Source organism: Symsagittifera roscoffensis, chromosome 4 (assembly GCF_963678635.1).
Source record: "Symsagittifera roscoffensis chromosome 4, txSymRosc1.1, whole genome shotgun sequence".
NCBI lineage: Eukaryota > Metazoa > Xenacoelomorpha > Acoela > Convolutidae > Symsagittifera > Symsagittifera roscoffensis.
Genome location: NC_087065.1, coordinates 62,043,532 through 62,058,378, shown reverse-complemented (window position 1 = coordinate 62,058,378; position 14,847 = coordinate 62,043,532). Strand labels below are relative to the sequence as shown.

Here is a 14,847-nt window from a genome sequence, read left to right as displayed (position 1 = left end):
ACAAATATTTTTGCGAGCCGTTTGAATATTGGAGACGAGCTTGCTAGTACATATTAAACGAATGACGGATAAATGTTTGCCATATTTTAGCTGACATAAGGTGCAATGTATAAGAGCGATCATTGAGCTCAACGTTAAAGATATATTTCTGAATGTAGAAATTTTCAGTCATAATGAAATCGACGCTTCAGATGTTTTGAACAATTTTAAGCTGGAATATTCTAGAAGTCTTTTTGAGGTAAGTCCGAAAATCTCGATGAACTTGATCCCAGACTAGACAGTACCTGCACACTTTTTTTGTTCAACTTTTTGCGTTTATAGATGCATTTCAGTCAGAAAAGATTCAACTAAAAACAGCAACTTCCATGCTTGGAAAAACCTATTTTTAGGAAACCGATTTACGTTATGAAACATTTCTAAGTTTTATTGCTGGATTAGCTTTTTTAAAAAACCTCAACTTTTTGCAAGCCGATTCTGTCCATGAAATAACTTGAAAAATTTCAAAGTGTCTTTGCGTGAATAGCTTGCCTACAATAACTAAAGTTTTTCCGAACTGCTTCAGTGTTTGAAATAACTTGAAATATTTCATAGGTTGAATAGCATAAAGAAAAACTCAGTTTTTTTGCGAATCGATTTCCTTTATAAAATAATTTGGAATGTTTCATAGTCGAATTGCTTGCTAAGGAAAAACTTTAAAAATTTTCTGCAACCGATTTAGTTAATGAAATAACAAGAATATTTCTGATTTTACTTGATAGAGCTGCTTTTTGGTCGTATTCTCGCAAACGTTTGCGATGCACAGCTTCGGCTCTGTGTTCAAAGTTTCATCAATCGAATATCTTTAAAAGTTTGCTAAGAAAAACTAGCTTCTCGCGAACATATTTGCTCTTTGAAATAATTATTTCAACGCTTCAATTGCTCTAACTTAATTAGAGAAACTAAGTTTTTTGCAATCGATTTACGTCATTCAATAACTTGAAATAATGCAAAGTCGTTTCGTAGCTTGAACAAATTGCCTAGGAAAAACTTGATTCGCTCTTTGAAATATATTGAAGTGTTTCATTGTTGAAATGTTTGAGTGTATTTCAATGTTCCATACCAAGAGTAGCTTGCTGAAAAAATTCTGCTTCGGAAAACTGATTTGTTCGTTCTACAAAATACCTTGTATTATTTCAAATTTTCATTGCTCATGCTGGAATAGGAAGCCTAAAAAAACTTAAAACATCGCGAACCGATTCAATTCATGAAATAATTTTCGTTGAAACGCTTAAACTTAAGGTATCCGTTTTGCTTAACGAAATAATTTAAATTATTTCAAATTGTTATTGCTCAATCAGCTTGCCTAGAAAACATGAATGGTTTCATGACATTATTCGTTCAATTAAAAAGCTCGGAAACTTTCAACGTTTATTTGCTTGAATGACTTGCATGGGAAAATTTCAATTTTTTTGCGATATCTGAAGTTTTAAAAAACCCATTTGGGTTACTAAGAAGTTCATAATTTGATTAGCTCACTTGGATTTCTTCGCAAAATCTGTCGTTCTTGGGAGCAACTTGAAATATGTCAACTTTCATAGCATCACAAGCTTGCGCAAGTAAAACTTGATTTTTTGCTTAAAAACCCTCATTTTTTCGCAAATCGTTTTGGCAAATTTTCGTAGCTTCAATAGCTTGCTTATGAAAAACTTGTTGCCAACTGATTTGCGAACTGATTCGCTCTATGAAACGACTTGAGTTTTTTCAAGGTTTCATAGTCTGAATAGCTGGCTCCACAAACTTTTTGTGGACCGAATTGCTCAATGGAATTACTTGAATTGTTTTAAATTTTCATCTCTTTATATTTTCATTGCTGCTTAAAACTTTAAATGGGTTCAAGGAAAGTTTAATTTTTTACCATCCGAATGGCTTTTTGAACTAACTTGAAATACTTCAAAAATAGCTTTGATTCAGTCCATAAAATAATTGAATTACTTCGAAGTTTTGTCGCTTGATTAGCTCGCTTAAAAAACCATCTTTTGCAAGTTTTTCAGTCTACAAAAACTTGAAATATTTCAATTTTCATATCTTTAATAGCTTGCTTAAATGAAAGGTTTTTTAAACTGAGACAACTTCATTTTATGAGACAACTTAAAATATTTTGAAGTTTTATCGCGCAATTAGCACACTTCGAAAAACCATGTTATCGCAAAACACTTTCGTCTAAAACACAAATTGAACTATTTTAAATTTTCATAGCTTCAATAGCTTGTTGAGTAAAAGTTAACCTTTCGCAAATTGATTTGCTCTATAAGACAACTTGAATTGATCCGAAAATTTTTATAATTTGAATATAAGATATATTTCAGTTTTTTATCGCTTTAATAGCTTCAATAGTAAATTCAATTTTTTTGCCATCCAAACGGCTTCTTGAAGTAGTTTGAAATATTTCAAAACTGGCTGCAATTCCGTACAATAACTTTAAAATTATTTTAAAGTTTTATAGCTTGATTAAATTGTTCAAAATAACTTTTCGTTAACCAACTCGGTCTCCGAAACAACTTAAAAAATTCGGGCCTGAACAGTTTCCGTGCTTCAAAAGCTTGCATCTAAAACTTCAGTTTTTTTGCAAACTAATTTAGTCTGGAGTAACTTAAAATGTTTTACAGTTTCATAGCTTGAATAGTTTGCTAAAAATTGATTTTTTTGCGGATCGAATTGCTATCAGAAATAACTTGTTTCAAAGTTTCATAGTTTAATTGTTTCAATTAGAAAAACTTAACTTTTTAGCTATTCGATGCCCTTCCTGAAATAATTTGAAAAATTTGGCTGTTTCATAGCTTGAATAGCATGCTCACGGAAACTTCATTTTTTTTGCGGTTTGATTTGCTCTGAAATAATTTAAAGTGTTTCAAAGATTTTCGCTAGTAATTTGCATTCAGAAACTTGACTTCTGCTAGCCAATTCGATCTAAAAAATAACTTCAAATATAATAAAGTTTCATCGCATGAGTGGCTCTAATAGGAAAACTTGAAGTTTTCGCTATCCGAGTTCCTTCATGAAATAAATAAAAATATTGCAAAATTCAGAGCATGATCAGTTAGCTCAGTAACAGATAAGTTTTTCGCGAACCGATTAAGTATGAAATAGCTAGAAATTTTTCAATGTTTCAAAGCTGGAAAAGAATAGCTTGGCTAAAAAACTTTATTTTTGCGGACTGGTTTGCTCTAAAAAAATCTGATTTGATAATTTGTTGCTTCAATGGAGAAACCTACATTTTTCGCTATTCCATTACCGTCATCAAGTAACTTCAAATATTGCAAAGTTTTATAGCTGGAATAGCATGCCTAGGAAAAAATTGTTTTTTGCGGAAAGATTCGCTCCATGAAATAACTCATCAAATGAAATAATTTTATAGCTCGACGAGCTTGCTTAGAAAAACTCCAGATCGCTTCATAAAATCTTCATGAAACTACTAATTTCTTGCGAGCTGATTGATTATTGGAGGCTGGCCTGCTAGTTATATGTCTATTTGTATTTGTTGCTACCTTTGCTGCATCGCATTGGCAATTTTTTTTTGCATAGGTAGCTGCTTTGTTTGTGATTGTTTGCCGGTTGTTAAGCGTTCGTGGCCGAGGGGGCAGGGATTGAGACTCCAATTTTTGAGGTCGCAGGCTTGAAACCGATACATAGCAAAGTTTAACTAATTCGAGGCTTATTTCTATTTTTCTTATTTCACTTTAAAAAGCTGCTTTTTTGTGTTCTTGCTAGTTTTTGCAAAGCGTAGCTTGCCCTCTGTGTTTACACTTGCGATTTTACTGCAATTGGATACTAGACTGTTTTTCCGTAAATAACTTCGTCCATATATTATTATATAATCTTAAATAATGTAAATAACTTCCTTGATTTTTAATCTTGCGATAAGCAAGGGTATTGCAATTGGGTATTATACTTTTCCCCGTAAATAACTTTGTTCACAGGACTCTCCTAGTTTCATCTCTAGGTTCAAAATTTTCGGTTTCAAGGAGGTAATGTTGGGTTTTAAATAAAACTGTCGGCCAATCATTTGTCTGCTATTCTTTTGTCGGCTTAGTTGCTACATCTTGAAATCGCTTTTTTGCTGTGTGCATTTTTCTTTAAGTTTGCTTTTGTGAATGATTTGCTTTATTCGGCCCAAATTATTGCGGCCTCTTTTTATTGGCTTAGTGATCTAATTTTGGGTCGTTCCAAGGAAAACACATCTTTTACGCTCCCTTGTGGACGTATTAAGTTGAATTTTTACCACTTGGTTAGATGAATTTTTTTTCTTAGCAGCCTCGTTTTGCGTCGATTCATGCACAAAAATGGTTTTTGTGTACCTGTGCGTGTTATGAGGGGAAGTGGGTCATGTAATTTTTTAATTAGTTATGAAAAAGTTTCTGCTCATGTTTTTTCGGCTTTATCGTCGCTTGGTTAAGTTTGTTTCGATGATGGTTTTGCATTCTTTTGTTTGGATATGTTTTTTGCATAACTCTCTTTCTTCATTCACTTTGTTATATCTAGTTGAATCGTAAGTGATGCGAAGCTCCAATTCGCCTCTGTTAAAATTTGCTTCAACAAAAATTTCACAAATGTCTGATTTTTGGGGGTTGGAGATTCGTTATAGTTTCTAGTCGGCCGATTATTCAGTTTGTATTGTGTTGATTCACCGTCTACCTAAGCCATTTTGTTTCTTTGTAGATTTGCTTAGGTTGGCGCGAAATTTCTCCTTGTCCAATCTCTCGAGAGAGCTTTCAACTTGTTGGATGTGTCGTCCTGTCCTGTCCGTCCGCCTTTACAGACAACTGAGAAATTATCTACGAAACAAAAAGTTATAGATAGTTTTCCAATTTTTTGTCTTAAACGTTTGAAATATAACCGGCATAGTAGTTAGATCAACGGAACTTGATATCAACTGGCAAAGCCGTTTCTTGGAATATAGCTGGCATTGCCTTCATTCCATAGAAGTTTCATTACAACAGGGTACAAGACATTTTCCCATAAAGAATTTAGTCACGGGTTTCAGCTTTCAGCATGCAGTATGTGCAGCATATTTTCGCTCTTTGGTCTATTAATCACACTGTGCATCTATATCTTATTATATGAATCGCACTGTGTTTTCCAATAAGTTTGCAGTTCAAAATTTCTAATGAAATTTCTTTGGTATTTTTTGCTTTTTTTTTATTTTCGTCGCTTTCGGTTCATTTTTTTGGTTTACTTTCCTCTATTTTACAAGTCAATTACATTGCTTAATTGAATGTTATTAATGAAGGTTAAAACGCTGAATATTTTTTCGACCTTCAAGTTAGTTTTCGACCAAATTTGTCGCCTTTGCTTCTGACAATTTTTTCAAAAATTTGATCGCTGTTTCCCTCAATTTTTATTTTATTCATTTTCAGGAGGGTTAATATAGATCATGGTTTTTTGGTCTTCTAAACTTACTGGGAGAAAAATTCAAGGTTTTTCATGTAAGAAAATTTTCTTTCTATTTTATTTTCAGTTTTCGGATTTATGGTTTCTGGTTACTGACAATGCGTGGAGTTAGTTTTAGTTTTATTTAGTTTACTTTGCTGTAGGTTTATGCAATTTCGTTTTTAATTGACTTAAGTTGTTGGAACAGCTTATTGTTGTTATAAACTTTTCATAATTTTCGATACAAAGATCATCAATTTTCAGAATGTTTTTTCGCAGTTTTGACACGACTGTTTTTCTGCGAAAAAATATGGGAAGTGTTGGACAATATTCGAGAGTGTGGTTAATTCCGGTCGAAGTGTTTGAAAAAAAAGTGTTTTTTTTGTGGCAATTGGTTCAATTTCGTTTTTCATTTCAATCTTAGTTTACAGCAAGCAACGGATGGGCCCTTTGTTATCCCCAAGTTTTCCTGTAAAACATGCAGGTTGTTTGGCAGAAGGATTGTAAGCAAAGTTTTTGAGTCCAATTAGGAGTTTTCAGATCAGTTGACCCAGTTTTTTATTATCGTTTTCATCTATTTGTTATGAGAAAGAAATGAATGGAGATTGTTTAGCCCGAATTCATCTTACGTTTTAGGTAATTGATTTCTATATAAAAAATAGACTCGAGAAGCAAACTTGATTGTGTGGTTTGCTTTTTATAAATGAATGGAGATTGAACCTTAGCAATACCTCAGCAATACCTTGTGCTACAGAATCCATTAGGTTTTTAATATTAGGGGCTGCTGATACACAGGTTTTACCACAATTTTTAGTATTTTTGAGTCTAGTGCTTAACTGATTGTCCCGTTGCAGGTATTAAATCGGAATCTATGAAGCTTTGAAAAATCTCAATCAGCCCTCTTAGCTCCTGAGTTGGATTGAAATTCTTCTTCTTGTCTGATAGACAGCGGTAAATTTCTTTTGTGGTTGGATTTTTTGACTAAATCAAGTCAAATTTTGCTTCAGTTTTGAGTGAAATTTTGAAAACCTTACCGCTGATTGTTGCGACGATTCCGGGTATTTGCGTTCCACAATCTTCATTTCTTTTTTTGGTAACAGATCTCGAAACCATATCGGTTATATTTCGTCGCCAGTGACATGTATATGTGTATATGGGGATCCTCGATTTTTCACCCACCGGGTTTGACATCCGAAGCCAAAAATCCTTACGTATCGATTATCCTTAACTAATACACCCGTATTCCGGTCGATTTTGCTTCCGTATCCCAAAAGCACTATTACATTTGTCCACAGCCAATTTTGCTATCCATTTTGTACAATAGAGGCAACGCTGCTGTTATCAGCGATATATGTGAAATTAAACTCTCCAATAAATTTTTAGATTCTATTTATAATGTTTTTTTTGAATGTCACTTTTCTTGAGATTAAAGATTTTGTTTTTCAATGTGTTCAAATTCGAGCTTTTGAGCTAGATCTCGTAGACCAATTCTTTTGTTCATGCGAGAGTAACATAGCACATCGAAAACCATTTTGCCGCAGCCGGTCCCACCTTGAGGAGGCGGATGACACTGGGACTCCTCCAGCCGTGATCGAAGTGGGATTCGTATGCAAGAGCTTCGTACGCAATAGCCTAAAATAGCACATCGAAAACCATTTTGCCGCAGCCGGTCCCACCTTGAGGAGGCGGATGACACTGGGACCCCTCCAGCCGTGATCCAAGCGGGATTCGTACGCAAGAGCTTCGTACGCAAGAGCCTAACATAGCACATCGAAAACCATTTTGCCGCAGCCGGTCCCACCTTGAGGAGGCGGATGACACTGGGACCCCTCCAGCCGTTATTGAAGCGGGATTCGTACGCAAGAGCTTCGTACGCAAGAGCCTAACATAGCACATCGAAAACCATTTTGCCGCAGCCGATCCCACCTTGAGGAGGCGGATGACACTGGGACCCCTCCAGCCGTGATCGAAGCGGGATTCGTACGCAAGAGCTTCGTACGCAAGAGCCTAACATAGCACATCGAAAACCATTTTACCGCAGCCGATCCCACCTTGAGGAGGCGGATGACACTGGGACCCCTCCAGCCGTGATCGAAGCGGGATTCGTACGCAAGAGCTTCGTACGCAAGAGCCTAACATAGCACATCGAAAACCATTTTACCGCAGCCGATCCCACCTTGAGGAGGCGGATGACACTGGGACCCCTCCAGCCGTGATCGAAGCGGGATTCGTACGCAAGAGCTTCGTACGCAAGAGCCTAACATAGCACATCGAAAACCATTTTGCCGCAGCCGGTCCCACCTTGAGGAGGCGGATGACACTGGGACCCCTCCAGCCGTGATCGAAGCGGGATTCGTACGCAAGAGCCTAACATAGCATATCGAAAACCATTTTGCCGCAGCCGGTCCCACCTTGAGGAGGTGGATGACACTGGGACCCCTCCAGCCGTTATCGAAGCGGGATTCGTACGCAAGAGCCTAATATAGCACATCGAAAACCATTTTGCCGCAACCGATCCCACCTTGAGAAGGCGGATGACACTGGGACCCCTCCAGCCGTGATCGAAGCGGGATTCGTACGCAAGAGCCTCAACACGACCGCTGCGGCAAAATGGATGAAATCTCCCCTCACCCACGGTTGGCCCTGCACTAAGCAGGCCGGGGGCTAATAAAAAATGATGGGCTTCGAACATCCGACCTTTCGATTGACCATGATCCGTGCTCGTTGCTTGAGGGTGAAGCAACATTACCCAGCCCAGAAAATAAGCAAAAAATTGCATGTAGCTCTTAAACAGGGGCACAACAGCGGTTCGCCGTGATGAGCTGTACAGCTCTTGTGTTGGTCCTTTCCCTCGTGGATAAATGGTCTTAATCTTAATATTCCGATGTAGCCTGAACGTACCTTCTAAGATATCCCACAGTTATTTAGTTTTAACATTGTTTACCATTACAGCGACGTTAGCGTTTTTAGCTAGTAAGAGCATTCGGCCTTCTACTCATTTGGATGAAAAGGTAGCCGTCTATCGCAATTGCTCACATTCGTTCTCCCATTTCGTGTCAATTGTAATATCGCAGATCTCCCTTTCGCTTTGTGAACGCTTTGTAGGAATTTGATATGACCCTTCGTAAATGGGATCTTCTGGAAATGCTATATATTCCGGCTTAGCGTTGAGCTAGTCCTCGTTAATTATCCTGTTTTTCCTAGTGTTCCTAGTCTTAGTCAGTCTTCATTGACTCCTCCTGTTTCCCCGCCCGACTAGTGGTTCGTTTGTCGGACATTCCTAGAATGCATTGGCACCCAAAGGGGTTTCTCATATGCTGCCTGCACCATTAAATCCCTACTGTGCTTCGCTGCTGCAGGTGTGAATATTGAATCATTCTCCGAACGGAATCGTAGTTGATAGGAATTGCGAAGGTTTCGCCTTGATTTATTTGTTTGGTGAATTTTTAGTGTCTGTTTTTGCGCTTTTCATCAGCTTTCTAGCTTGTGTTGTCTGGTTCTAAAGAGTGTATAAGTTTTTGTCTGCTTCAGAAATCACCTGAAGCTTTTCAAGTGTTTGGAGACGTTTGAGAAATCGGGAATCGTGTTTGTTTGGAAGAGATACGAACCCCCTGATAATCTTGAGCGAGCAGTTGGCAACAGAGACATTGCAGCTATGCTGTGTTGGAGGCTCTACTGTTACCGAATATGCAAGGGCTACCAGTCAAGGAATGAGGAAGAAAGGGGTGGGTCAATTCTTCTTCCTAATTAGGACAGGCATTCTTAGATCAGGAAGTAAAGTTTTTCTGTATTCATAGAAAGAATGGATCAAGAGAAAAAACTGAAGAGTTTGGAAATCTGTTTGAAGCCAGCTGGGAAAGAGTCGGGTAAAAAACTAGAAGTGCACAATTTTGTTCTCGTGTTTGATTTGCTGCAACAACTACTGCAAGTCTTGGAAGCACGAAGAGAAATAAATAGCAATCAATGGTCAGAAGTTGCTTCTAGAGAGGTTGGTTTTCAATAAGTTTGCCAGCTCTCAAAATTGTTTGCCTTTTAGCAATTTTTTTCAAGTTTTGAACACATTGTAGATAAATTAGCTGGTGCACATGAAATTTGCAGCTGCGATATCACATGTTTTATTGAAAGAGAGAAAATCCTGGTATGTGAATGGTTTTGGCATCAATTAACAATTTACTACGGATGCAAATGTATTGAAGTCCGATTTATTCACATGATTCTCATGTTATTAAGAACCAATGAACGAAATGAAGACTCTCATTTAAATTGTGATGATTTTTTGATAGTTTTTCCGGTCTTAAAGTCTTAAAATATGTTCTGCTCAACTTTGGTTTTTCACGTTTTGACTTCTGGTTTGTAAATGAAGTTAAAATGAAAAGTTCGCGATAAGCATGATTCACTTCAAGTTTCGAAAGTCAATTTTAATTTTCCGAAGGAAATAATTTGATTTCCCAGCGGAATAAAAAATTTACCTGATGATAAATTTTTTCTCAAATTGGTTTAATTTTTGCCGAAAATGACTTGCGTTCGTTGACTTTCCAACTGTTTGTTTGCTATGTTTTAAGTTTAACATTTGGCCATAAATCTTGTAATTTTTGGCTAATTTCTTTAATGTTTCAAAAAATGAGCCTAGTGAAGACGTAGTGAAAGTATATAGGTATTGATGATTTTTTTCGGGAAAAGTCTTAAAATGCTCTCATAACTACAGATGTGCATCCATACATAGTAATGCATTTGTAAATGCATTTAGATATATGAGTACTTTTTGAGTTCAGTTGAAATTCATCTGCTGAAAGTGACCTAAATACGACTTTTAGTTTCGAAAATGGAATTTAATTTTTAGATTTCCCAGCAGAATGAAAGCTTTATCTATTGATCTATTTTTTCAAATTGGGTTGTTTTTTATCAAGAAAGCACCAGTCGTAAATTGTTCTTGAAATTCTAAGAGCTTCAAAGGCATACACTTTTTCTTTAAATTTTGAAAGTTTTTTGTTTCCTTGCGTTCATTACTCTTTTTCAACTGTCAGCTGGCTATGTTCTAAGTTTATAGAGTATGTTTTTTCCTACTTATGCCTCATTTAATACCATAAGAAAAATAAACATCAAATTTAAAATTGTTCTGTGTAAAATGTGTTGAATAATTTTTTTTGTTTCGACTTGAAGGTTTCCAAATGGTGGTTTTTGTGGCCCCAATGATGTCTAAAAAGGCGTTATTTTTCTGTCTAAATTTTGACGTTTATTTGGCCTGTTTCATCATGCTCCTTAGTTCTGGCAGTTTCAATGGATGTCCAAAGTTGTTAGGGTGGCCAGAGGTGATGTTTAGAGTCTGGAAATCTTCTTTCTCTTTTTGTCTAACTTCATTATCAATTGCTTCTGAAAGTATTGAATGTTTTTGTTTCGTTTCATTAGTTATTTTTGTATATTGCCGTATGATATGATTTGTTAGAAAACAAGATCAACCACAATTTTTTTCGTTTTTTTTTGCAAAAACCCTAACTCAGCACTTTAGATTTGAAAACCCGTGTCACACATTTGAGATATGATAGGATACAAATTCAAAAATTATTCAACGAATACATGACGATGATGGTGATCAAGCTTGAAGATGTTTTTGCTATTGTTTTCAAAATTTTCTCAAAAAAAGTTTGGCTGACATTTAGTGTTGTTGTTTAAAGTTTTAGGAGCTTTTCATATCGTTGTTCATGCTTTTATTTGCAAGGTAGAGCATCGCTTCTAAGCTAAATCTATTTAATTTAAACCTTTTTGAATTTTTTTTGAAATTGTAGAAGTTTTGCTAATTGTTGTGTTTTCATTGATGTTTTTGGTAAATTAAGAGTCGTCGAACGTAGTTCAGATTTTTATATAGGTAGCGATGTTTTGTTTTGTTTTGTTTCTCAGGAAAAATTGTTAAATTTGTTCAGGCTCAAATTTTACTTTTTTCGCGGTTTGATTTTCGATTTCTTTATAACTTCACTTCTTTTCCTTTGTTAAAAGGAAGGCAAACTCCACTATCGAACAGCTAGAGTTTAAAGGTCACGAAAAACGTGGTTGACTTCTAGTTTCGAAAATGGAATTTAAGTATCAGATTTCCCAGCAAAATAAAATTTAACCTGTTGATCCAGTTTTCTCAAAAAGCTGCTATTGATCAAAAAGCTCCGGTTTGCCTCTGTATAATTAGTTTAGGGCAAAGAGTTTTTTTCTGATATTCATTTATGCTCCAGATATGTTCAATGATTTGAACTCAATGTGAATTGATGGGAAAAATAGTTAAACCAATCTTTTTAGTCGAGTTCTTCGAAACAGTATCTGTTTAGTGATTACACTGCACTGATAAATGTTGTGTTTTTGATAGAAATCTCATTGTTGTGTGGTGTTCTTATTGGATCATATCGAAGCCTTATGAGTATTCAATGGAATTTCTGAAATGGTCTGGCTGTATCAGAAAACTGTCCATTGTAAAAAGATTTTTTCAATTAAGCGAACCTTAAGGTCTTATATATTTTTTGTTAAAATGCCTAAAACATTCAGTCGTTTTCTTTTGCATTCAAAAACTTTTTTTGGGCGATTTTTGTGTTTTCGCATCACTTGACTGGTCAGATTGATTTAAACTCTTGTTTTAAAAATTAAAAATATATATTTTGACAAACGTTTTCAGAAATTGATAGATTATTTTTGTTTCTATTTGCCAAGACAAGTGTCTTCAGAACAGACTGTGCTATTCGCAAAGCTATTTGTTTCGTTTTGTCTTTAGAAGCTCCGCCAGTGCATTCAAATGGGTCTCTACAGTTCAACTAGGTGGGCTTCCCATTCACTGCCAATGAGGATACAAATAAATCACGACTTAATTGAGGAGCTTCTGAGTGACAAAATCACTAATGGAACTGAAGACGATTCGAGTTCACATTTCTCGAGGTCCACTGTAGACAGCAATCTATAAAAACGTAATTCTCGTATAAATTTGCTTGCTCTATTTTTTGTCAAAAAGTATTTTTTTGTTTGCGGTATAGTTATCTGCTGTGTGGTGTTGTCAATTTGCATAATTTTGTAAATATCTTCTGGAAATATTTATGCTCCTTTTAGTATCATTCTATTCAAATAAAATTTCAAATTGTTCATTTCATAATTTGGCAGGTCTGAAACCAGCAAAGATCTGTGTAATTGCTCCGGCTTTCGAAGAAAGTGAGGAATATTTATGCTTGATGTGGTTTTTTTATTCAGTCAATTTTCCACTTGTTAGCTAAGCGTTTTTGACGGAATGTTTGTTTCTACCATTTGAAAGATATTGTTTACCTAAGCTCAAATTTAAAAACATATATCACCTGTGATCCTTTTTCGTAAAGTAACGTGCGTTTTAAAATTGCTAAAAAATTTGGCCTGTTTGGGATAATTAAAGTGCGCTATATTGCGTACTTATAACACGTGTAAGAAGCAATTTGATTCGTTCCAAACTGAATTAAGGCAAGCAATTTAATCCTATTATCTCAACACGAGACACTAAATACATCCTTAGTATTTAACATAGCTAGTAGGGGGATAAATTGAAGAAACAATCAAAAAAGAAATTTCTCATTTTTTATCACTTAATCAACCAAAAAAAATTTTTCCATTGGCCCTAAGTACTAACGGAACATTAAGAGATTTGCCCTGATATACGAGCAGTCTTGTTCCTGTATAGCCTAGATTTACCAATCTGATTGGTGACCTTCAAAAATTAATATTCTGAGTTTACTTAGCCCCTAATGTAATAGATGTACTAAAAGTAGGCCGTTTGTAATAAGTGTGTACAAGTTTTTTCCCGTAAATAACTTTGTTCACATGATCTCAATTTTTAAAAGATGTCCAGCTTCACCCAAGTTGCAATTTTAACAGCTCTAGTTCTTAAACTCTAGAAATTAGTTATTGTATCGTAAGTGGTGCTGAGCTCTGCTTGCCAGTGTTTCAATTCGTTCATATTTATAAATATGCTGCAATGCTATGTATTTTAATTAGCTAGAGCTCATAATTGTTCCGATCACGAAATAGGATGTAATTGTTCCGACTTTCGATACGAAAGTAACGGAATATTTGTGCTCGGGGTGGGTTTTTTTTTTTCTTCAGACAAATTTCGACTTTTTTACTAGCCATTTTTGACAAAAAATTTTTTTGTATCATTCAAAAATATTGTTGCCCTGAGCTTAAATTTGAAAAGATATTTCACCTGTGATCATTTTTCGTAAAGTTACGGGGGTTTAAAGATCGCCATTTTGGCCAATTTGGTACAATTAACGCGCGATATATTTCGCGCTATTAACGCGTAAGCGGAGAGTTAATCCGTCTTAGAAATCGTTCCAACTTGGTTAAAAGAAGCTTATTTGCCATAATTGGTTTGTTACAAAGAGCGAAATCTATCCTTTTGTACTTTATATGGCGTGTGGGGGATGATTTTCATGAAAGTTTCAAATTTTAGAGTTTTTTTTTTAGTTTTGTTTTATTTCAGTGAATTTTTTAATGTTATTACTGCTCCATAAACCTTAAAAGGCAGTCGGAATATTCAGGCCTTCGCCCTGACACGAGCAGTCTTGTTTTGCTTTCTAATGTGTTTTTATAAAACCTTTCATCTCCCTTTCTGTCTTTAAATGTAATATATATCTTTAATGTTATCAATAAAATTCCATTCGCTGTACTGCCATGCCCTTACATTTACTGATTTTCAGGAAAAAGTCTTAAAGTTTGTTCACGCCCAGTTTTATTTTTTCGCGGCTGGACTTGATTTTTTTTAAATTCAATTTATTCAATTCTTTTGTTAAAAGGAAGGTAAACTCCAGGTAAACTGTAAAAAAGTTAAGTTCACAAAAAATTTGATCGACTTCGTATTTCGAAAATGGAATTTAATTATCTGTTTTGCCAGTTCTTACACAAGTCAACTTTAGTGAGCGTTAGTGTTATACTACGACTAATTTTGTCTAACCTAAGTAGCAAATATTGGTGCCGCTTTTGGGGAATCTTCATGGCTTATCGATAGCCTATGCTTTGACATTCGAACAGTAATATTACTTGCAAAATTGGCGTGGATGCCTTCAGTTTGTTATATTCCAAATTATTACTTGCAAATTTGTATCAATGTGTATTTGGTGCCACTTTTGCTGCATCGCATTCGCAATTAGTTAGCATATGTCGCTGCTTTATTTTTGACTAGTGTTTGCCTGTTGTTAAGAGTTCGTGGTCAGGGTGTGAGACTCCAAATCCGGGGTCGCAGGCTCGAAGCCGATACGTAGCAAAGTTTTACCAATTCTAGGCTTATTTTTTATCTCTTTTTTTCCCTCTTTTTAAAGCTGCTTTTTTTGTCGTGCTCGCGCTTGTGTTTGAAAAAGCACCGAACTCTTGATACTGTATGTAATTTATCCAGTTATATCAGGCCTCTTTAAAAAGTTACCTGAGTATAAGCTGACTTTCATTACACTTTTT

General features: G+C 35.5%; 1 protein-coding gene across 1 annotated transcript in view; it reads left to right on the top strand.

Annotated features, from left to right (window-relative positions):
* The window catches only part of LOC134843905 (uncharacterized), a 39,934-nt gene extending 27,468 nt beyond the window's left edge, over positions 1-12,466 (top strand). Inside the window, exons 6-8 of the mRNA XM_063860245.1 lie at positions 8,938-9,131; positions 9,204-9,394; positions 12,155-12,466. Coding sequence (XP_063716315.1) covers positions 8,938-9,131; positions 9,204-9,394; positions 12,155-12,340 — 571 coding nt within the window. The 3' untranslated portion in view covers positions 12,341-12,466. The remainder of the gene's footprint in view (positions 1-8,937; positions 9,132-9,203; positions 9,395-12,154) is intronic.
* Positions 12,467-14,847: the final 2,381 nt, after the last annotated feature.